Consider the following 24,887-nt stretch of genomic DNA (forward strand, 5'->3'; position numbering starts at 1 on the left):
CCTAAAATCATTATTTATTTTTAAAAATAAAATGTGACCACGAATAGGTAGGTTGAGATAATTACAAGGAAAACGAATGCAGGTAGGTTGCATGTTCTTAAGCAGAAAATACTTGTTGTATTTTATCACAGGCAATTATTATGACACTGTTGTAAAGGTAGATAATTAACAACTGTTATTAACTATTATAAATCTAAACCTATTATATATAGGTACAAGTACATATTTTACTACTTCATACCTACTTATATCAGCACTATCCAGCAGTATAGTGTTTCGTATTTTTTTGATAAAAAAAAAACTATTCGTTGACATTTAAAACGAGGTTATATCAAATGTTATTTTAAGTGTTTTCACCGACACATTATTTAATATATTTTTAATATTTTATTAGGTTCTTAAAGTTAGATCAAGATAAGTCTGCAATGATTTTGATAGCACACATATTGGAAGTGTTATTTTAAACGTCAAACTTATATTAATTTAAATAACACTTGCACTGCGTATGCTATCAAAATCGTTGCAGACTTTTCTTGGTCTACGTCTATTATGCCTTGCTTAAAATGTCCTTTTATTTTAAACTAGTAATTGATGTAATTATATTTTATTGTTATCAGCAAAAAACCATACGCATTCAAAACGGGTCATGCTTGCCGGTTCCACCATAGTTTTGCTCATTAGCACCGCGCTTGAATCTCGTCACTTCTAAACCATTCAAGTTTACGCGCGGTGCGGTGGTATGCAATTAAATGTATGCACAATAAAATATCCACATTATACTCGGTGGCAAAAAAAAATACTGCATTCCCGCTGCCAGGGAGGTTTTAGGATTATACTGAGCAACTTTTACTATGAGACCAACCCCGAGATCACGAAAAAAAATTTACCCTCCCTTTAGAAATTGGACCAACCAAAATGTATGAATCAGCTAAAAAATTTTTTTTCACGATTTCGGTATTTGTCCCATAGTAAAAGTTGCTCAGTATAATCCCAAAACCTCCCTGGCAACGGGAATGCAGTTATTTTTAGCCAACCTGTAAATAGTGATAAATATATAATAAAAAAACGCATAAATATAGTGATAATTATTATAAAAAAAATGTAATACTCGTATTATAGAACTGGCTAGTGAACATGAAAATTTTAATAGTGCTTTTTGTGACGTGCATCCTGCAGCATGCAGCGGGAGTTATTTACTATTTGAATGGTAATTAAATATGTTTTTTTCGTTATAATTTTAGCCGCTAAATTTAATGCCTATTATATGGACAAAATTATTCATAATGTGTCCATACTGTCCATGCAATTTTGCATCTTGCTGTACACATTTTAAAGCTTATACGGTCAAGGCATACCTTGTACAGTAACTCAGTAACAATACATTTATCGTACACGTACCGTAAAACGGGGTGAGTAGGTTTCGCGGGGAGAGTTGGATTATGAATGGGGAGAGAAGGTTTGAGAGGGGGGTGAGAGGGGATTTTAAGGCTACTGCTACAAAAATAATGTATTCCAATATAAAATGGGGCTATAGTAATACGCATAATAAAAAAAATCGATCCAACAATCTTCCAAAATCACCTTTGTATGAAAAACCCTCTCACCCCAAATACGAGGCACTACGGGGTGAGGTGGGTTTTCCTATTTATCGTCAAAGTTAGGAAATGGAACTATCCAAAATAAAATACAAACTAAAATACAAACGTCCTAACCACTTATTATATACACCATTCAGTTTTCACATGTAAAAATAAAATTTTGTCGAGGTTTGAAAGTCAAATTTCACCCAACTCACCCCATTTTAAGGTACCTTGTCACAGTGACCATATTATAGTATGAGGTCCCTAGCGACTTTCATCACTATAACCACAAGAAATTTGGAATTTTTCGTCAAGACCAAGCACCTATGTAAAAATTATTCCAGCATTTTGATGTAGGTATACCTAAGTTGCGTAATAGAGGGATGAATCCTGTACAAAAAAAATATTACACCATGTACGAAATACTTCAAATTTTAAGCACAAAAAAATGCCACAACATGTATACTACAGACAGATGTAGTGCATAATTGTTTTCCATCGTAAATCAAGTATGGAATGGACTCATATCATAGCCGCTCTCGAGAACGACGGCCCGATTCGAACTTTAAGATACGTCAGTTAATAGATCTAGAAACGATATGGATTAGATATGTCAATGTGACGATTCTCCAAACAAAAACGTCACTTTTGACACTGACACATCTAAACCATAACGTTTCTAGATCTATTAATTGACGTCTCAAGTCGACCACTGACTAAACAAGCCGCCGGACGATATCGGCCTGTCAGTTAGAACAAAAATTAGACAGTTCCGAACAACTGACCGGCCGATATCGTCCGGCGGACTGTAGTCAATGGTCGGCTTTAGTTCGAATAGGGCAGCGAGGCTCCTCCGATTTGACTTATGTCTAGGGGCAACGGTGATCGCTTCCCATCAGGCAGCTAGTCACCTTGTTTGCTGACTATCACATAAAATAATATATTTGTCACCAAGGTGCAAGACGTCGAATACGTCATTACCAAACTTAAATGGAGCTGGGCGGGACATGTTGCCAGGCAGAGTGATGGCATGACAGGTGGGCCAAAATGTGGCCGCTTAGAGACGAAAGGAGTGTCTGGCGTCCGTTGGCTCGTTGGGTGGACGACATTCGGAAGATTGCGGGTCACTTCTCGATGAGGTTGGCTCGGGACCGGGATAAGTGGCGTACTCGAAGAGAGGCCTATGCTCAGCAGTGGGCGATAAAAGGCTGATATGATGATGTGTCTGCGAATAGGTCTTCAGCAGACGCATACTCGTATATACGTATAGGTAGGTAGTACTAGCTATTTACCTTTAACATTGCTGTGCATACATAGCTAGTACTATCTACCTAATTATAGTCTTTACGATGGTAAAGACTATTTTGATTTTGATTTTTTTGATTTTGAGTTCTTATAGTTATTACCTTTCGTTTCAGAAACGGAGTATGATCGTCTGCCGCCATTGTTCAAGTTGGACGAGTTCTACCCGTGCCTGCGCGCGCCAGGTGACCGCTACTGCTACGTCACCGCCAGGCTGACTGCCAACGCCAGTAGCGAACTGCTTCATATCATACAAGTATGACACTACCATCATCATCATTTTAGTTTTCAGTCACCCACTGCTGAGCATAGGCCTCTCTTCGTGTACGACATTTATCCCGGTCTTGGGCTAGTCTCATCCAAAAGGCGCTTCTTTCATCCGGAAACCTTACCTTACCTGCCAGGTCCTTGGTAATGTGGACCGACATTTCGACGATGATTAAGTGACCCCACGCACTCACGACTTATGAGCGCCGGCGTGGAAGTGTGTGGGGAGATTTAAGAATGTCATGACCGGACTGGACCAAACGCGGGAATGTCATGACAAGTCATGTCATTACTCATGATAGTGTCGGGGCCGTATATAAAACACGGCCTGGAATAGACAGTTAAATAAAACACAACAGATACTTGGATAGTTTTTAAAAGACAAAAGATACCTACTTGGATCATCATCACCATCATCTCAGCCATATGACGTCCACTGCTGAACATAGGCCTCCCCCTTTTTTGGGGGGTGAATGCCATAATCGCCACGCTTGGCAGGCTGGTTAGCGATCGCAGTCGAGTACACCGAATTTGAGGGACGCTGCTGCCCGTCCACCGGTGGTCTTGGACGTGGTTTAAGGACTTACCCGGGTCCTGGACGTAGTTTAAGGACATACCCGGGTGCCTACTTGGATAGTTGTTAGTAACCTTTGAACCTTAACCATATTGAGGGCTTTTCTTATCCTCCTGTATGCTGTTTCAGGAATATTCAGCAAACAACATCACACATTACGACCACAATTTAATCCATTGGGGCATCTGCGTGACGAAGACATGTCGGCAGTACCTCGGCAACCACACAGTCCACGAGACCCTCGAGGCCTGCATCAACTCCTCGCTCCAGCAGACCCACCAGCTCCAAGCGCGGCTGGTGGAAGACCAGGTCTACTGCACCGAGTTCGGGGAAACCATCCCCATAGACACCGGGGACATCATTGTAGCTACAGTTTTAATTGCGATCCTTGCTCTAAATCTTCTTGGGAGTCTTTACGATTTCTGTTTTGTCCCGGAGAAGTCTGTAGGTAAATCATTTTTATAACAATTTGTTCCATTATTAGATCTAGAATACCTTTGTTTAAATGTGTACACACGAAGCATAAGAACTGTAACTCATTTTGAAATGTAATTCAATTGTATACCTCATACCTACTTATACGATATGTTCAACGATTGAAAGATATTTCAAAATATGAGGTGGCCACTGACGAGCCTTCCAACAGTCCAAATAGCGTGGCTGCAATCCAAAATCGGTCCATGACTGTCAAAAAAGTACAATGTTTAATACTAGGATGCCGTCCATTTGGATGAATCCATTGTAACAGCATCAATTTGGAAGGCTCGTCAGTGGCCTGCTTTGCTGTTCTTATGCTTAGTGCGGCAGCATCAAAATCTTATGGTTTTTATTTAGGTAAGTAAATGACCCGTTAATGAACGGTAACATTTGAATTTGAATCGGTGTATTAGTTAGAATTGTCATTATTTAGGTCATTACAGAAAAACTCCAAGAGTGTAAAGAAGTAAAAATAACTAACGGTATCCACGGACAATGAATCATTTAAATCCAGTAAGTAGTATGTTAGAATGTCGTCGTCATTTTAAAGTTCAAATCTGATCCCGATTTAAATTGATTGAGGCTTTCATTTGACAGTTGGAAGAGTCCTGCTATGTTTTTCGGTGAAACGCAACTGGAAACGTCTGTCTTCACCGTCGGGGGAAGGCCCGGAGCCGCGGCTACGGCGGCTCAAGATGTTTAACGGTGTCAAGTGAGTCTAATAACTTCATCTTCTTTTGTCATCAATTTTATTTCATGCGATTCAAGCTATTATCGCTGACTGTACATTTTAATAATAGATTTAAGCAATATTGTAAGCGACCTGAATATTTTTTTTTCTTCTTCTTCTTCTTATCGTTCAACAAGCAAGTAATACTCATCGAGACAATTCTAATAAATCTCAACACAATTAGGTTGCATTTTACCACAGACTTCCCATGACCACCAGTGCTCATCATCAGATCAGCTCGATGGTACCATAATATTGCATTGTCAGTATGTATGTGAAGTTCCAAAAGAAAAGAATAGGTACTTTTTATTACACAACTCAATCACCTCAGTTATGAAATAAGAATAATGTGCTATTATTTGTTTACTACTTTTTTTCAGATCATTCACGACGTTCCTTGTAGTGATGGGACACTCGCCGATGGCGGCACTCATTACCTCAAATAACACACATTTCATAGAATTGGTAAGAAAATACTATACTGCCCTTATGGTCCCGTGTATTGAAGAGCCAACAGGAGTGGTCATTTCTCCATACAAACGTACTCGACTGCTTCCTCCGTGGGTTTTGATGCTAGAGCATTTTTTCAACACAGATTAATATTGTCAATATCTGTGTCGGACCGTTTTGCTTTTTTGAATATTTTTGTTTTTTAAGGCGCTAGAGCCCTTCAAAAATGCCGCTAGGAGAAGCGTAGTATTCAAAACTGATATCAATTAGCCAAAATAGCAAAACGGTCCGACACAGACAATTTCATAATCATTTAGATTTCCAAGTTTGGTTAGGATTGGTTAAGTTTTGGAGAAGGAAACCGTCGAGTACGAAACCTCGATTTTTGAGATTTTCACGCAGGATTTTTCGCTATGTCCTTATTGCACTAGTTTTAGGAGCCACTTCCGTTAGCGAGATGGGTATACTTACCTAATATATTTAAAACTCAGCCCCTGTTTCGTCTTAAGCTACCCCGCACCTCCACCATGTAAAGGGACACGAACTAGCACTAGCACTAACTATGTGGATGACATTCAAACACACTTCGATGATCTTCTGTACATTTATTCTTTTCCTATATTTTAGCTAAATTAAAATAATAAGCGGCTAGCCTTTATGACTGCGTCTTTAGGAATACTGGTTCCATCTGCAGCGAACATCTGCACCCCGTTCCATCTGCAGCGAGATCAGATTCTATATTCAAATAAAGTGACTAGCCAGTCACTGATCAAAAAGGTTATAAACGTTGCAAGCCTTTACAGCACTTACAGCGAGTTGCAAAATTGAGTATTAGACATTGTGGAAATGAGAAAATTAATGAATTAATGGCCTGTTATTTGGTGTAAGCAATTAAGCATATCATGCTCAAAATTATTGCCATTAATTAATTAAGTCGCTGGCAAAAGCTAGTATTTTCACTAGTTCTCAAAGCTGATCAAACTTATTTCTCCATTTGCAGACGTACTACAATCCACTATACCACATATTCCACAACGGGAACCTGATCGTGCAGAGTTTCTTCATGACCTCGGGCTTCTTGCTCGCTTTCAACCTGCTGGTGGTGGAGGAGAAGGTTAAACTGACGTGGATCAAGTTCCCTAAGTGGACCATGTTGAGGTGGATGAGGTAAGATCACAAATTTCAATCTGACTGACATAAAGTCACCCCACACTAGCGTTTCCCGCGTAGTTCATTCATTATAGATTTTGACCTGTGAATAATTAGTTCTTGGATTTTTTTTCGTAGGTCCCTCGGGGGGGTCAGAATCAAATTTCCTACAGTTTTTGTCCTCACTGTTTTACTGTAAAATCAAAAATGGCCGAGTTATTCAAGAAGAACCGTTTGTTTGAAATATACGCAAGAGCCTGATTCAGTCTACTTTTTAACCGACTTCCAAATCCCAAAGGAGGAGGTTATCAATTCGGTTGTATGTTTTTTTTTTTTTATTTTTTATTTTTTTTTATTTTTTTTATGTTTGTTACTCCATATCTCCGTCATTACTGGACCGATTTTGAAAATTCTTTTTTTGATTGAATGTATATGCATACAGATTGGTCCCGTTTTTGTCAAAACCCAGTTCTGATGATGGGATCCATGAGGAATCGAGGGAACTCCTCAAATCTTAAAGGCATACATATAGTGATTTTTGGGTTTTTATCAACAAATCAAGCATATACATCCAAAAAAGTGACATATGATGAAGTGGAACTGCTGATGATGATCAGAACGGAACTCTTCAACGACGCATAGTTCACGTTTGGCGATTTGTCCTCTTCGTTATGTTTGTTAAGCAAGTTAAGTTTTTAAGCCACATTTTTGTCAAGCTCGAGTTCTGATGATGGGATCCATGAGGAATCGAGGGAACTCTTCAAATCTTAAAGGCATGCGTATAGAGATTTTTGTATTTACATCAGAAAATCAAGCATTTTCATTAAAAACTCTCGCATTTGATGAAGTGGAACTGCTGATGATGATCAGAACGGAACTCTTCAACGACGCATAGTTCACGTTTGGCGATTTGTCCTCTTCGTTATGTTTGTTAAGCAAGTTTAGTTTTTAAGCCACATTTCTGTCAAGCTCGAGTTCTGATGATGGGATCCATAAGGAATCGAGGGAACTCCTCAAATCTTAAAGGCATACGTATAGAATTTTTTGTATTTTCATCATAAAATCAAGCATTTACATTAAAAACTGTCGCATTTGATGAAGTGGAACTGCTGATGATGATCAGAAGAGAACTCTTCAACGACGCATAGTTCACGTTTGGCGATTTGTCCTCTTCGTTATGTTTGTTAAGCAAGTTTAGTTTTTAAGCCACATTTCTGTCAAGCTCGAGTTCTGATGATGGGATCCATGAGAAATCGAGGGAACTCCTCAAATTTTAAAGGCATGCGTATAGAGATTTTTGTATTTTCATCAGAAAATCAAGCATTTTCATTAAAAACTGTCGCATTTGATGAAGTGGAACTGCTGATGATGATCAGAACGGAACTCTTCAACGACGCATAGTTCACGTTTGGCGATTTGTCCTCTTCGTTATGTTTGTTAAGCAAGTTTAGTTTTTAAGCCACATTTCTGTCAAGCTCGAGTTCTGATGTTGGGATCCATAAGGAATCGAGGGAACTCCTCAAATCTTAAAGGCATACGTATAGAATTTTTTGTATTTTCATCATAAAATCAAGCATTTACATTAAAAACTGTCGCATTTGATGAAGTGGAACTGCTGATGATGATCAGAACAGAACTCTTCAACGACGCATAGTACATGTTTGGTGATTTCGAATTTCGGTTTTGACTTGGACTGGGACCCGGACTCATACCCGGATCCGGTTCGGACCCGGACTCGGACTCGGACCCGGACTCGGACCCGGACTCGGATCCGGACTCGGACCCGGACTCGGACCCGGACTCGGACCCGGACTCGGATCCGGACTCGGACCGGGACTCGGACCCGGACTCTGACTCAGAGACCCGGACCTTGACCCGGAAAACCACTATGATACCTAAACTAAATAAACCACTATGATTACCTACCATAAAATGTGGGTATGATGATGCCAAACCCCTCCCGCTCAAACTCCCGTACACCGCACCGCATGCGCCGTTAAGTGGGTTAGGTTAGGTTTGAACTGCGATCCTCACAGAACCGAACAAAAGTGGGTTAGGTTTGGTTAGAACTGCGAGTCTTACAGAAACGAAATGCTACTAGAAAAGTGGGTTTGATTAGGTTCGAACTGCGATCCTCACAGAACCGAACTGCTATCAGAGAAGTGGGTTAGGTTAGGCTAGAACTACGACCCTTACGGAAACGAAATGCTACTAGAAAGTACTCGTTTTACCTCCTTTTCTACATAGTGCACCATCTACCATAATCTTTCACCGGGCCCCATAGAAGTCGGTTTTTTTTTCTTAAAAATTATTGAATTTAAACTCCCAAAAAAATCCAAGAACTAATTATTCACGGGTAGGGTCGGTTTTTTGGATATAATGACTGTACTAGGGCGTCGGCGTCTAATAGTCAACTCGGTCGGCTCGGCCACAACATTACGTGACTGGCGATGGCGGCAGCGACATAGGTGGGAACATCATCATCATCATTTCAGCCTATATACGTCCCACTGCTGAGTACAGGCCTCCTCTCACGCGCGAGAGGGCTTGGGCTATAGTCCCCACGCTAGCCCAATGCGGATTGGGGACTTTAGGTGGGAACGAAAGGTCCGATCTCTGTGTCTTGCTCCAACATATGGTTATCCCTGCCGCCGTGGAAAGTCGCTCAATGTGGCCGAGCCGTACGCCTACTGCTCGACGTATCGTTGGCGCAACCGCGCAGTGACGCCATATTTCATAGCGCTGACTTTTTATAAACTACGTTGGTGACAAACAAGCATCGGCCCGCCTGATGGGAAGCAGTCGCCGTAGCCTATGGACGCCTGCAACTCCAGAAGAACATGCGCGTTGCCGACCCTCGTTGGGCTCTGGCAACCTCACTCACCGGCAGGAACACAACACTAATTTGACTAGATGCCGACGCTCAAAAGAATCTAGGGTGAGGTGGCTCATAGATGTCATATAAATACTAAAGAAAAAGTGAGTCGTGTGTAATCGTGCGTCTCGCCCGCGCCAACACATGTACGGACAAGAACGAGCGAATGCACGATAACTGACTGCCGTATTCGAACTTCAAGATATTCACAAGAGACGACACGTACTAGATCCATTCTAGATACGTTATAGTTTAGATATCAACTAGTTCTCTTTTGCAGCGCAATTCGGGCAACCAATGTCACTTTTACGTTAGATAGAGTAAGATATCTATTAGATGCGAATTGGATCTCTAAGTCATATCCTGTGGAAATCGTTCAAGAGTATCTCCAGAATCGCGCAAATGTCAAATTTGACAGGTTAGATTTTAAACCTATCATAAATCGTTATCGTATCTTGGTGATGTCTAAAAGATATATAATAGATGTCTATTTCAAATTCAGAATCGGGCCCTGAATGACATCAGTTAGATAAGTTAGATGTCATTCTGATATACTTGGACGTTCGAATTGGCCGGTTACTCTACGATATGTGATGTGCCACACACGTGGATAAACATGAATAAACATTGAGGTAATATTAGATGGATCAGCGCCCTTTACTAGAACCGGTACTCGGAGTAACATGAATCACCTATTTATTTAAATTAGCTAAATAGAATCACAATGTGTATTTAAAAGAATACACACCGCTAATTGATTTACCTTTTTCTGTGTAAATACTTAGTTGTGTTTTAGTTTTTAGTAGAATCGGAACAAACATGACTCTAGTAACAAGCGCGTTGCAAATATTTGAGGTAACAGAAATATTACGGCCTTCATGTGTGAGATATGTATGTGTGTTTTTTTGATTGAGAGTCACGGCAAAAAAAGGTCGGACCACAATACAATACAATTACTCTTTATTGCACACCTCAATAAAAGAAGACAATACAAAAGAAAACAGATATACAAGCAAAGGTAAACAACAGGTGGTCTTATCGCTAAAAAGCGATCGCTTCCAGACAACCTTTGGGTTTGGTTTGGGTTGGGGTTAGGACACTCAAAGTTTTCATGCCAAGTGCTGCGTTAAGTATGGAGCTTATATTTACTATATTTAGGGATATTTATGCATTCATACTGCCCAGTTGGTGCAAAGTTAACGTGGACTGCCTTTTTATTGAAAATTACTTTTAGAAAATATTACTTATGAAACCAAAAGCCTGTAATTGATCATAATATATGCTACATAATTGTCACATAAATATTTGCTGTGACTTATTTATCAAGTGTTTTTAATTCAATAAAAATACACGTCAAGATTTTTTACCCTAATGCTAAAAAAGAATTAAGGTAAACGTACTAGTGCTCGAAATGCTAATGCCCAATAGATGACACCTTGCTGTCACCTCTATTGACAATGACTTAAGTTTCAATATGACTTGTACTGGGACCGCTTTGAGCACCAGCACGTTTACCTTATAGGTCATAAACCGTGTCTTACTAGTTATTAATGATACGAGTATTATTATTTATTCAACAGTATAATATTTATGTAAATATATAATTCATAATTCAATTTTGAATCCAAAAAATACAAAAATAAATACATTTCAACACATTCATAAAATCTAAAATGCCCATTACGAGTATCTAATGCCTAAGTTGTTCGAATAACAAGTTGGACAAGTTTCATGACCTACCTAAAAACCTATAATTACGTATTGTGACGTCACGTCGACTTTACTTTTTATTTTATTATTAATCAAGATGTAAACATCTACAGTGTATTTTTACCTATTTGAGAAAGCGAGGGACATCGTCAAATATTAAGGGGCCCACTGATTAACAGTCCGCCGGACGGTATCGGCCTGTCAGTTGTTCGGAACTGTTAAAATTTTGTTCTAAATGACAGGCCGACTGTCCGGCGGACTGTTAATCAGTAGGCCCCTTTAAAAGACATACATATAGGTAGTGATTTTTGTAATTTCACCAACAAATTAATTTTACATTCATAAAAGTGACATATGACGAAGTGGAACTGCTGATGATGATCAGAACGGAACTCTTCAACGACGCATAATTCACGTTTGGCGATTTATTCTTTAAATTATTTGGTAAGGTTTTCAAGCTACATTTTTGTCAAATTAGAGTTTGTCAGAGCATAAATACACGAATTAAACTACCTATCCTCCTAAGGCCTAAGGTCCTACCTATAGTACCTCTTCAGTTCGATGAAATTTAAACCCTATTCAATTGGAACAGAGTCGCTTTAGCTTTGTTTCGTAAAATTTTCCAACAACGCAAAATCAACTTTAGTTCCTACACTATAGGTTCAGATTTCAATGGCAAATTTAGGGTTTTTCATTTGTATGGCTGGGCCTTAGGAGGATATAACAGGAAAAATAATTTGATTCATACTTATAATTTACCTGTTTACCTTTTTCCAATAAAAATAAAAATTATTCATGCCACCCAACATGCCGCCATTAAATTTTGCAAGATTCCATGACACGGCGGTTTTAAATCAAACTATTTCTATTACCATGACGCGACCTTTTAAAATCAAAATAAGAATCAGTTGAATAAATAAATAAACTGTCCAGTTTTATAACTAGGCTATTTATTTTTATTACTTATCTTAAGTATTTTTATTATCTTAATAGGGCCTATTCCGTCCACGAGCGTATATTTCTTTGATTTTCAATCGTAGAAAAAAAAACATTTGCTTTACTCACGCAGCGGTCGGCAACCTTTTAGCAGCCAAGGACCACATAGTAGTTAACGGAGGTGACGCGGGCCGTACTTTGTTAATATTTATGTTATGACTTTATGAGACATTGTCGTTTGTCACTATCACAAACAAAATAGCCAAGGAGGCTCTCGGGTTGCAAGTGACAGGTTCACGAGCCGCTGCTTTAGATTGCTGAAACTAAAAGCAATCGCTGTTTTGTCGACGAAATTATCAATGTTGTTCGTTGTTCGAGAAAAAAGCTAGTGGACGGATTAGCCCCTATGACGGAATTAGCCACATTGACCTTAAATTAGTAACTTCATTGCACAGAACCACAAAACATATTATAATTGTCACACATAACAAGGTAAAAAGCAGAGATACATTTAACAAAATCTCCATCATAATCATATTTGCACCTTAATAGAACTCGGGCGGCATCCAAATTTCTTAATATTATTTTGATACGACGTTAAAGATCGGACATTTGGACAATTTGATTGGTGTGCGCAATCACCAAGACGATCAAAACCGTAACAAGTTGTTAATATAGTACATTACGATACACGTGCGAAAAGAAGGAAATTCGCAAGGAGTGGCCGATAAATTGAAACACAACCGAAGGGAGTCTTTAAAATCGACACGAGTTGCGAATTACCTATTCGCACGTGTATTGTACAACGTTTTACAGTACATATGGCCCTTTAAAATTTCGACATATGCACGTATTGTGCTATAATTACCACATTGGGGCAGTAAAGTAGCACCATAAGTACCTACAGTAGAAGGTTCTTATTGCACGTTACTCGAATTTATGCCAGCACTGCATTTTTCATTCAGTCCGATTTTCAATACAACTTTTACAGTTTTTTTTTTCTTTTATTTCAGATTGACCCCACCCTACGCTGCAGTGCTAGCCGTGGTAGCTACTTGGATGAGACGTTTCGGGAACGGCCCCATGTGGCAGGTACGTCAGTGGTACCTTACATGTCTTCGTGTCATCTTAGTACTTTGCATTCTAACCCTTCAATTCAACTGACGTCATCCATGTTGCATGGAGCGGATGAGCGGACTAACGAAACAAAACCGGACAATTGCGAGTCGGACTCGCCCACCGAGAATTCCGCACTTTTTAATATTTGTTGTTATGGCGGCAACAGAAATACATCATCTGTGAAAATTTCAACTGTCTAGTGTCGGTTCAAGAGATACAACCTGGTGACAGACAGACGGACAGACGGCGGACAGAGTAGTCTTTGTAATAGGGTCCCGTTTTTACCCTTTGGATACGGAACCTTAAAAATAGTATAAGCAACGCTTACTGGCGCGGACGCGTGCGACTGATTTTACCTACAATCACAGAGTAAGTTGTAGTACTACCGTACAGAAAGGACACTTCCTACAAAACCGAAGTTTGACAGCGATTCAGGGTCGAATCATGATATCCCTCTCACTTATGGCACTATCCCTTTCGACTATTTAGGGTTGTCAAAATTCAAGTCATTATCTTATCTGTGGTCAAGCACGCAAAGGAACGTCAAGCTTTGTCAACCCTAACAATTGCTCTGAGCATTGCTGAGCCGAACGGAGCCGAGTTTGCCCGAAGTCAGGAGTGTCTCTCCACTGCTACAATGGCACCCGCGGCCCAGTGTTGGCCGAACGTTAATTGCAATTGACCATTAACCATTACAAATTGAACGGCAACGGACGGTTACTGGTCAATAATTTTCAATTGCATTAACGTTTCGGCCAACACTGCCGCGGCCGCGTGCGTGCGCCCACGCCGTCTAGCGGACGCTCTTTAAACCCTATCTAGAATCGAACGTTGCATACTTTTTCAGACAGCTGTAGGCGTGGAAGTGGATGCTTGCCGTCGGGACTGGTACTACCACTTGCTGTACTTGAACGACTACGTGGACTACTCGCAATGCATGTCACACACGTGGTCAGTAAATCTAACCTAGGAGCTTCCAAACCCCGGCCCGCGACGCCCAAAGGGAGTGCCCAATGTCCGGCCCGTGGGAGCTAGGCTCCAGGGGTTCAGCATTCATTGAGGGGGGAACTGTTCCTAACAGCAGCAACCAGACACCGTTCCTCGGCGCAAAAAACGACGGTGGCCCGCGCGAAAGTTTCTGAGGCGCAAGATGGCTATCAGGTAAAGTTTGAAGACATAAAAAAATTGTTGCTTGCACGAAAAGCATGTAAGTAGCTTGTGAATAGGTCTAGGGACTTGCGTCCCTGAATCGTGTAAACAAAGCAAATTAGGTACTTTAAGGAACTATTCGCACCAGTCTAATGAGGCCCACTGATTAACAGTCCGCCGGACGGCATCGGCCTGTCAGTTGTTCGGAACTGTCAAAATTTTGTTCTAACTGACAGGCCGATACCGTCCGGCGGACTGTTAATCAGTGGGCCCCTTAACAAGCTTCCGTTGGTACAAAAGGTTACGAGTCCTAATCCCGCCCGAAGCGTCGAAGTCGAAACACTCTAAACCTCGTATTTTGACGGTCTCCTGGCCTAGTCAGCAGTGACCATGCCTAGGAGGTCCCTGGTTTGAATTCTGGCAAGGGCATTTATTTGTGTATTTATCACAAATATTTGTTCCTGAGTCCTGAGTTATGTATGTTTTCTACGTATATAATTATTTATATACAACTAGTACCCGTAACACAAACCTTAGGTACCTACTATGTTTACTGTGGGATTAGATCGATATGTGTAAAATGGTTATTAATCTAATTTATGTTAGCATGGAAACCTTTTATTTCAGGTACCTGGCAGCCGATTTCCAACTAACCATTCTTGGCCTCCTCCTCTTCTGCGGCCTGCGAAGTTGGCGCGCCAGGAAGATCGCCATTGCCGTGACGTTCGCAGTGGGTGTTGTCACGCCCGCGGCCCAGACATACTTCCAAAATCTGAGTCCTATACTTATACTTGCGCCTGAGTAAGCTTCCTTTACCCTTACCACGACTGCCTTATTTATGTCAAACTGACATATTCGCTTATGTCTGCGTGACTTTCTATACCTACATCTCGCTCACACTAATATATTATGTCAGTATGAGCGAGATGCATAGAAAGTAATTAAATTATTCTCACGCTAGCGAATATGTCAGTGTTAAACTGTTGGTAATGGCTTGTAATCACTTAAAACACAGAGGTCCGAAAGATTCCAAGATTGCGAAATCTTTCACAAGGAAAAATTCAAAGTCTTGCATGTTTAACTATAATTTTATTGTATATTATAAACCACAATACAATGTGTATAATTATTGTGTATGACTGTAATTGTATAAGGGGGAGGCCTATGTTCAGCAGTGGACGTCTTATGGCTGAGATGATGAAGATGATGATGATGATGATGATGATGATGATGATGTATATGACTGTGTGTTCATTTTCAACATTAAAACAGCGGAAAGTCACTAAGCGGCACTTGCACTAACCCAGTGTCAAATTGTACTGGTAACCATGGTAACTCCAGGTTTAATCGGTTTACCCCGGGTTAGTGAATGATGCAACTGGCCCAAAAGGTGTTGGCGACCCTATTAATGGGTCCTCTACACGATGGGCCAACGCCGGCCACTCCAAGGGACGCATTTATGCGTTAGAGGGGAGCAAGTGATATTGCTGTCTCATTCTACCGCATGGCTGTGTCCGGCGTTGGCCCATCGTGTAGAGGAGCCATAACACTCCGCACCCTCGTTGAGCTCTGGCAATCTTACTCACCGGCAGGAACACAACACTGAGTAAGGTCTAGTGTTATTTGGTTGCGGTTTCTTTGTAAGATGATATGGTTGATGAGCTGAAGAGCGCTGGTGGCCTAGCGGTAAGAGCGTGCGACTTTCAATCTGGAGGTCGCGGGTTCGAACCCCTGCTCGGACCAATGAGTTCATTTGTATTTCATTTGATATTTACCAGTCGCTTTTCGGTAAAGGAAAACATCCTGAGGAAACCTGACTAATCCCAATAAGGCCTAGTTTACCCTCTGGATTGGAAGGTCAGATGGCAGTCGCTTTCGCAAAAACTAGTGCCTACGTCAATTTTTGGGATTAGTTGCCTTCAAACGTTCCCCAGGCTCCCATGCATGAGTCGTGACAAAATGCCGGGAGAACGCGAGGAAGATGAAGATGATGATGATATTGTGAATGGGTCTGAATTTCAGACTCTGAAACTCTACACTGGTTGACACCTGAAACGATTAACAATGTTCTTAAAAAAGTGTCAACCGCTCTAAGCAGCAGTGTTGGCCGAAAGTTAATGCGAATTGAAAATGTTGGCCATTAACCATTATAAATTGAACCTTAAACCGTAACGGACGATTACAGTTTACGATTCAATTTATAATGGTTAATGGCCAGCATTTTCAATTTGCATTAACTTTCGGCCAACACTGCTAAGCAGTTATGTTGTTTTTGTAAACATCCCTTCAAATGTTCCAGAGTCGCTCGCCGCTATTTCGTTGAAGACCCTACGTTCAACAACCTATACAAACGTGGCCACACCAACATCGTCTGCTACGCCATGGGCCTGGCGCTCGGCATGTGGGTCTACAAGCTGATGAATACCAACTTTGACGTCACCAAATATCAGGTACGTAGGTAGGTATACCGTTTCCATCTAGTTAACTAAAACTACTTTTTTCGAAACGCCTGGGTATTTTTTGTCTAGGTATTTAAGTCATAAATTGTTTTCGCGGCGGTGAAAGATAGTTTGCCAGGCTGAAAAGTGGTGCTCCCCACCACAATAATGTATGTATGTATGTATGTATGTCACTGTATTGCACATAAACAGGTTTACATAAAACGGACAAAAACAAAATCAAAAATAAAAACGTTATGTTAATAATACCCCTCTTACAAATTTTCATTCATTGGCCATCAATAAAATTACACCAATTGCACAAATAAGTGAGTCTCTTAACTTATTTGAATTGGAACACCACTGCATCTGAAGCCAAACCGCGGTCTAATAATGATAAGGTACCTGCGACACAGTTCCAGAGAACCTGACAGCTTAGCCAAAGTGACGATCGCTTGCGCTTCGTCATCGAATCGCTTTGTGTCTCTCTATCACTCCTCCCTTACCCGGACCCGGGTATGTCCTTAAACCACGTCCAAGACCACCGGTGGACGGGCAGCAGCGTCCCTCAAATCGGTGTACTCGACTACGATCGCCAACCCGCCTGCCAAGCGTGGCGATTATGGCATTCACCCCCCCTAGGGGGGGAAGCCTATGTTCAGCAGTGGACGTCTTATGGCTGAAATGATGATGATCACTCTTCCAAATTAAGGATGACTCAAGTTAGACCGGGCCGTGTCCGGGCCGAAGCTTCCAGGGCTTGCTTTTCTATGATATGACGTGATGCTTTCATGAGCTCCGGCCCGGACATGGCCCGGTCTAACGTGAGTCATCCTTTAGTGTGACAGTGACGGTTGCGTTTCGTTCTCTAGCATTAACGATTGGCATGTTGTCTGCGGATCGTGGTCTATGTTGAAGTTTGCCTTGTTCTAGAAATACCGCATCGTCTACTGGTCCACGTTCCCCGCGGGGGTCCTGCTCATCATCTGCGGGGGCGTCTTCTACATCGACGGCATCCAGGTCCCGCTGGCCGTGCGCGTCGTGCACGCGCCCATCGTCAAGATCCTGTTCGGAATTATTGGATTCATCCTGACGTTGGGCACAATTTTCAAATTGGAAAGTAAGTATTTTAACCTGGGTCATTCCAAAAAATCATTCCCATGGCCATACCTATTCGCAAATTCCCAAGAGATTCCGCTTTATTAGCATGTCATTTTTGGTGACTGTGTAACTCGTGCCAGGTTCCATCTACAACCAAAACAGCTAAGCGGGATCTCTTGGAAATTCCCAATAGGCATGGACAGGGGAATGAGATTCCACGGGAATGGTAGTAGAATGACCTAGATTTTGATAGAAAACCGGAAAGTGTTAACTAACTTGACGCTCGTTGCTCGATAGTTGTAAGTTTGAGTAGTGATCGTCCAATTCAGGTTAAGCATGATCTTAAGCCAAATGACTAACAACTGGAATGACAATTTCTTAGAAGTCTTTGTCACCAGAAACAACGTCGCCGAAATTACTGTCGTTGCGTGATTCGTACTGTAGTACCTAGGTACCGACTAGCTGTTGGTACACGGTATAGAGGATATCAAATAGGTACCTTTAAGGATGACTCACGCTAGACCGGGCCGTGCCCGGGCCGACGCGTCCAACATGTTATATTCTATGACGCGTGGTGCTCTCCATAAAAAAGCGCCCGGTCTAACGTGAGTCATTATTCAAGACGCCAGTTTTAAAGAAGGTTGTGTTTGACAGTTAACTATTAAAATTTTCTTCAAAGAAAACCATGTTGAGCACCTGATAGTTTCACATAATATTGTTTCGTATCACTGGAATCCATACGGAGGCATTATTTGGGACAGGTTTTTCGAATAACAATCCTTAAGAATCGCATAAACTATAACATCTTAGAATAAATTTAAAAGCGGAAAAATTACTGTCTATCTGAGCCTTGAACTCACGGCCTCACCCAAGGCAGTATTATTGCAAGCTTTTATTTACTTTCACCTGACCGTTGTCTGTAATCAAATCTTGCAAGTTAAATTTGATCTACTTCCCGGTTTCCGATTGAGCTGAAATTTTGCATACATATGTAAGTCGGGTGACAATGCAATATTATGGTGTCATTGAGCTGATCTGATGATGGAGACCGGAGGTGGCCATAGGAACTCTGTGATAAAACAACGAAACCTAATTGTGTTTGGGGTTCTTAGAATTGTCTCGATGAGTATTAGTTGCCTGTAAAAAAAAGTACAGTTAGCGATAAAAGCTTATGTACCAAAAATGAAATCTTTGCCAAAAACTTATTTTCACTTTTAAATTTATTCTAAGCTTAATAGCATCGATCATAGATGTCTCTGCGTGTTATTGTTTATAATTCAATTTAAACACCTTGCTTCAGCGGTGTACCGTGGCCTGCTGGAATGGCGCGGCTGGGCTGTGTTCGGCCGCGTGTCCTACTGCGCCTACTTAGTCCACGTGTCCGTGATACGGTATAGCGCGGCCAACCACACATCTCTGCTGCACTCCAACTTCTTCCAAATTGTAAGTCAACTTCAGGCAGAGGTCCACAGCTGCGTCAATGCTGCAGCAGTTATGCAGCATGCAGTCGCCATTCGAATGTCACCTTTAACCGACCTCAGAGTATAATTTACCCCTAAAATGTATTCAAAAATTCTGAATAAAAATGACATTAGAATTTTAGTGGTATTTACATTACGTAGAAATATATAACTTAACCTCTAGCCGCCCTCACGTCAAACCTTGCCAAGCAAAATGAAATTTTATTTTGTCAACACAAAGTTCAAATTAGAATGGAACAGGAGACCTTTTTATAGGTCTCTGGGCGGCTAGAGGTTAAAGTTGTAGTCTGTGCTTCGACGAAATAAGGACCACCCTATTGGTTGTTGTGAATTATGGTATCATCGAGCTGACCTGATGATGAACACAGGAGGTGGCCATAGGAACTCTGTGATAAAACAACGCCACCTAAATGTGTTTGTTTTTGTTAAAATTGTCTCGATGAGTATTGGTTGCCTGTTGAAAGAAAATTACAGTCAGTGATAAAATCAAATTCTTCTTCCTCGCGTTATCCCGGCATTTTGCCACGACTCATGGGAACCTGTGGTCCGCTTGACCACTAATCCCATGATTTGACGTAGGCACTAGTTTTTACGAAAGCGACTGCCATCTGACCTTCCAACCCAGAGGGGAAACTAGGTCTTATTGGGATTAGTCCGGTTTCCTTACGATGTTTTCCTTCACCGAAAAGCAACTGGTAAATATCAAATGATATTTCGTACATAAGTTCCCAATCAATGAGTATTGATACGAGCCGGGGTTAGAACCCGCGACCTCCGGATTGAAAGTCGCACGCTCTTACCGCTAGGCCACCAGCGCTTTTTTGACCAGTGATAAAATCAAATTGTTGACTAAAAACTTATAATACTTCCAGCTCTTGACTTACTTCGGTCTGCTGGTGACAACCTTCGTGGTGGCGTTCCCGTGCTGGATGATGATCGAGGCTCCCTTCAACCAGCTGGTGAGGGTCTGCTTCTATCCCGCGCCGAAGGATCAGAAAGAGGACAAGGAGACGGAACCGTTAGGGACAGCGCATGTTGTGCTTAATATGAACAACAAATAGATGGTTTTGCAAACATCTTTGCAAATAGATGGTTTTGCAAACATCTTTATTTACATCTTTGCAAAAGTCACTAAGTTCTACCACAAGTTCATAGCCATAGTGAACCATCTTAGTACTATAAGAAGGTCGATTTTTGTTTAAGTACATTTTTTTAGTAATTAGTGACTTTTGCTTGTCACCTGAAGCTTTAGAAATGTGAGGTACAGGCAAAAGGGTTTACAGTTTTACCTTACTCTGAGACTTGTCAGATAAGTTTTTTTTCTGATAATCAGAAAAATATAGTGATATTTTTAGTTTTCTGTTTAGTAGGTACAATTTATTGTATATAAATATTTTTTAGCCACTTGCATAATCCCACTAACCCGGTGTTAACCGGTTAAACCGTTAACAGTGTGAAATTGTACTTATAACCATGGTAGTAGGTTTAACCGGTTATCCCCAGTAGTACTGGAGTAGGTATAACTGGTTAACCCCAGGTTAGTGGGATGGTACAAGTGCCCCTTAGATGTTTAATGTACCTATACCTAATTATAAAACTTTCAATGTATGATTAATACAAATAAAATGAATATGAATATGACGATTAAAGGATGACTCACGTTAGACCGGGCCGTGTCCGACCCGGAGCGTCCGGCGCATCGTTATCTATGGACTCGCCCGTCATGTCATAGAAAAGTAAGCTCCGGAAACTCCGGCCCGGACACGGCCCGGTCTAACGTGAGTCATCCTTAATAAAGTCATCGATCATTGTTTTACATGTTGTAAATAGTTTTACCTACCTTCTACCTTAAAGTAATGTTTAATAAATGTGTCAAGAGTATTATTTTTTCATTCCCCTTGCTTCGAAATAGCATGCCTATAACGTAGAGTCGTAATAGACTAATAGAATTGTTTATAGTATTTAAGCAAATAATAATGGCACTGGATTCCCAATTTCTATCGCTCGTATTTCAAAAATTAGCATTTCTCCGTTTTCCACCGATTTTCGAGTGCCAAAATCGAGCGATCGGAATTAAAAAAAAAAAATCAGCCCCCAGGCCGAGGCGTCCGAACCAAACCACTCATATATTTGCCACACATGTGGATAAAATCCAACTTTAATTCCGTTTCTGATGTCTCTAAACATAATGACGGGTCCCTTTATACAGCTATGATCTAACCATCATCATTTTAATCATTTATTACTAGTATATTAACAGCGACTTATCTAAACAATCTTCAACTTTAACCCGTCCTAATAAGGTTTAAGTTAAGCTGTGTCGACACTGTGTCCGATAAACTCGTTTGGTTTATAGTTATCATGCTTGTAGCCAAGATTTAACCAAATCCTATTATGCAAATTATTTAGATATTGATACAGTATTCAGTACGAATCTGACAGTATCTAGTGAACGATAGAATGAAGAAGAACTAAAAAAAAAGTGACCATGAAAATTTTTATATTGTTATGTGTGTGTTGGCTGCAGCGGACTTCAGGACTTATATACAGTTTGAACGGTAAATAAGTGTTAATTAATTTAAAAAAAAGTCAAAATTTCATTTGTTTTATTCAGAGACCAAGTAGGTTGATTATTATATACAAAACATTACACACTACTAAAATTATACTTAATTATAATGCATTAAAACGTCTACATTGAAATTGATAAAAAAATACAGCAAAGCAAGGAAGCACTCATGGTATGTTTTACAATTTGATTCTTTAGTAATTTAATTTATAAAATTAAATATATAAATAAACAATCAATTATTGTGAACAACATAACTGGTTTTTTTGTCGTTTTCAAGTACTTATTAGTATTTAAAATTTCTATTTCTGTGAAATCTTTTTTAATATTAATATAAAATTACTAATAAATCAAATTGTTATCATACTATTTGCTTTGCTGTGACTTTTTTGTCAATTTCAATTGTATTATAATTTTAGTAATAGTGGGGTAAAGGCACCAGTAGTCAGCCTTATAGCGACTTTTTTACGTTTGAACGTTCGGCATTTCTACAGGATTAGTCGGATAATTAAACTAATGACATAGTTAGATCAATTGTTTACTATAATTTTAAACCAAAATATAAAAAAAAATAACAATCACCTTTATAATATCTATAATTAACTTTAAACAAAAAGTGGCACTTTTCTCCAGTAGTCAGCCTCCAAAATCCAGTAAGCAGCCTCTGTGTACCCAGTACTCAGCCTTTAAAATATTCATAATAATTTGATCAAAATCACTTATATTTATTTATATCATAACCAACAATATTGATTATCATTATTTCTTCTTATAAGTACATACAATTCTTATGTCACGAAATTTGTTAGTTAAGTACTATGTACTTAACTAAAAAAGTTGTCAAGCGGACCCCAGGCTCCCATGAGCCGTGGCAAAAATGCCGGGATAACGCGAGGAAGAAGAGGGTACCTATTCGGTAAAAAATAATGAAACGATTCTATGCAGATCTAATTATCATTAATAAACAAAGTCATATACCTACCAGGAAAAAGCAAAATGAGAGTTATGTATAGTTAACGTCATTAATATGTTACACTTTTGAACCTTATTTCAATGAGATAGGGTTTAAAAATGTGGACATATTTTTGGCGGCGACGTACCAAGCAACTTCAATGGCTGAGTATTGGATCCGCGAAGTGAAGTGAAGAAGTTCTAGTGGTCAGCCGTATTATAACGTAATTTCAAATGCGGCTGACTACTGGATTTTACTTAAAATTGATTGGGCATGCCTAACTAAATTTGAAAATGTAAATTTAACGGTCCTAACGGTCATGTTGGCTCGAAAGTCATAAAATAAACGAATAACCCAAAGGTCAGCCGTGGGGGGCTGATCACTGGATTTTTTGGAAAAAAGTGTTATCCAGTGGCCAGCCCCCTCAATTTATAAGTGAAATATAGATATTTTCAACAAAACATAATCCAATTTAATAGATAAACTAATAAACAAACCAATCATTAACAAAAATAATAACTTACAACATTAAAACATAGTTTTTCTTGCCTGTTAAGACAACACCACGTGCAGTAAAAAATATGGCGGACATGACACTTTTGCACTCGTCGCCAAACAGCACCTGTATGAACGAGTATATTTCTTCCCCCCGTTCCCTCACCGCACCTGTCGTGTGACGTATTAACCAATAAGGAATCAAAGCTCCTATTTGAGTACTCGCGATTTGTTTAAACGAATATACCAGATATTTATGACCAATAAACGACTCAAAAGGCTGACCACTGGTCCCTGGCTGGCCACTGGTGCTGTTACCCTGTTAAGTGTTTAGCCTATTTATAAAGCTTATGTAAAATACTAAAAACATATCGCAATTTGAATAGGTGAGGTATTACCTATTTTCTAATTTTACAAACTGCATAAGTGTATGAGATTACAGGCTGTTTCATAAGGAATCTGTCCTTCGGGCTTCGCATTTAGACACTCATACTATTGTTCTGTGTTTGAGCACTAATAACCTCCCAGACGCTTCGGCCTTCGGCCCTACGCGGAGCTTGGACTTCGGCCTTCGCATTTAGACAACGTACTATTGTTCTGTGTTTGAGAACTAACCTTCCAGACGAGACGCTTCGGGCCTTCGGCCTACGCGAAGCTTGGACTTCGGCCTTCGCATTTAGACACTATTGCTCTGTGTTTGAGCACTAACCTTCGGGACGCTGTGTGACTGGAACACTCTATTACAGATACAGAGTATGAGCGTCTGCCGCCGCTATTTAAGCTGGACGATTACTACCCGTGCCTACGCCGCCCTGGAGATCAATACTGCTATGTCGACGCTAAACTGGTCACCAACGGCAGCAGAGAACTGCTTCATCTCATACAAGTAAGACCGTAGTCAAGGTCCCCGAAAATATGATACATAAGTACAATGTAATTTTAGGAATATTCAGCCAATCCCCGTAAAATCCGATGTACATACTCGTAATTTCAGGAATATTCCGCCGCCAACAACTTCACACATTACGACCACAATTTAATACATTGGGGCATCTGCGTGACGAAGACATGTCGGCAGTACCTGCTCGGCAACCACACAGTCCACGACGCCCTCGAGGCCTGCCTCAACTCCTCGCTCCAGCAGACCCACCAGCTCCAAGCGCGGCTGGTGGAAGACCGGGTCTACTGCACCGAGTTTGGGGAGACTGATAATATAGATACTGGGGATATAGTTGTGGCTGTGATTCTTTTAACTATACTGGCGCTCAATATCCTGGGAACTTTATGTGATGTGTGCTGTGTTTCCAAATCTGTAGGTAAGTTGGCGTATGGACTGCTAGTGCCATATATCATAATTATAAAATTTTAATTGCTTGATGTAATAATAACTCACTCTACATGACATTAACGCTCTCCAAGGGGCCTCTACGTGTTGGATCTATATCCCCACGCCTATTAAAAGACCGGGATTTATAGGCCCGTGAAATCCAAAACTCACAATATATTTAGCCAGAAATATTACACTTTATTGTG

At 40.4% G+C, this 24,887-nt stretch overlaps 1 protein-coding gene across 1 annotated transcript; it reads left to right on the forward strand.

The window, feature by feature from the left end:
* The first annotated feature begins 2,610 nt into the window (after positions 1-2,610).
* On the forward strand, positions 2,611-20,733 carry LOC134672194 (nose resistant to fluoxetine protein 6-like). Its single transcript, XM_063530095.1, has 13 exons — positions 2,611-2,617; positions 2,999-3,138; positions 3,853-4,177; positions 4,798-4,912; positions 5,311-5,395; positions 6,381-6,547; positions 13,064-13,142; positions 14,017-14,120; positions 14,946-15,119; positions 16,618-16,768; positions 17,690-17,876; positions 19,158-19,300; positions 20,211-20,733. Exons 1-13 carry the CDS (start codon positions 2,611-2,613, stop codon positions 20,397-20,399), a joined length of 1,866 nt encoding a protein of 621 aa, XP_063386165.1. The 3' UTR covers positions 20,400-20,733.
* The last annotated feature ends 4,154 nt before the right edge of the window (positions 20,734-24,887 follow it).

This window comes from Cydia fagiglandana, chromosome 16 (assembly GCF_963556715.1).
Source record: "Cydia fagiglandana chromosome 16, ilCydFagi1.1, whole genome shotgun sequence".
Classification (NCBI taxonomy): domain Eukaryota; kingdom Metazoa; phylum Arthropoda; class Insecta; order Lepidoptera; family Tortricidae; genus Cydia; species Cydia fagiglandana.

Bases quoted from the DNA above. Each gene is read 5' to 3' on its own strand.
- LOC134672194 (XM_063530095.1), top strand. The intron at 5,396-6,380 runs GTAAGAAAATAC...CTCCATTTGCAG, and splicing joins ACACACATTTCATAGAATTG to ACGTACTACAATCCACTATA. The intron at 13,143-14,016 runs GTACGTCAGTGG...ATACTTTTTCAG, and splicing joins GGAACGGCCCCATGTGGCAG to ACAGCTGTAGGCGTGGAAGT.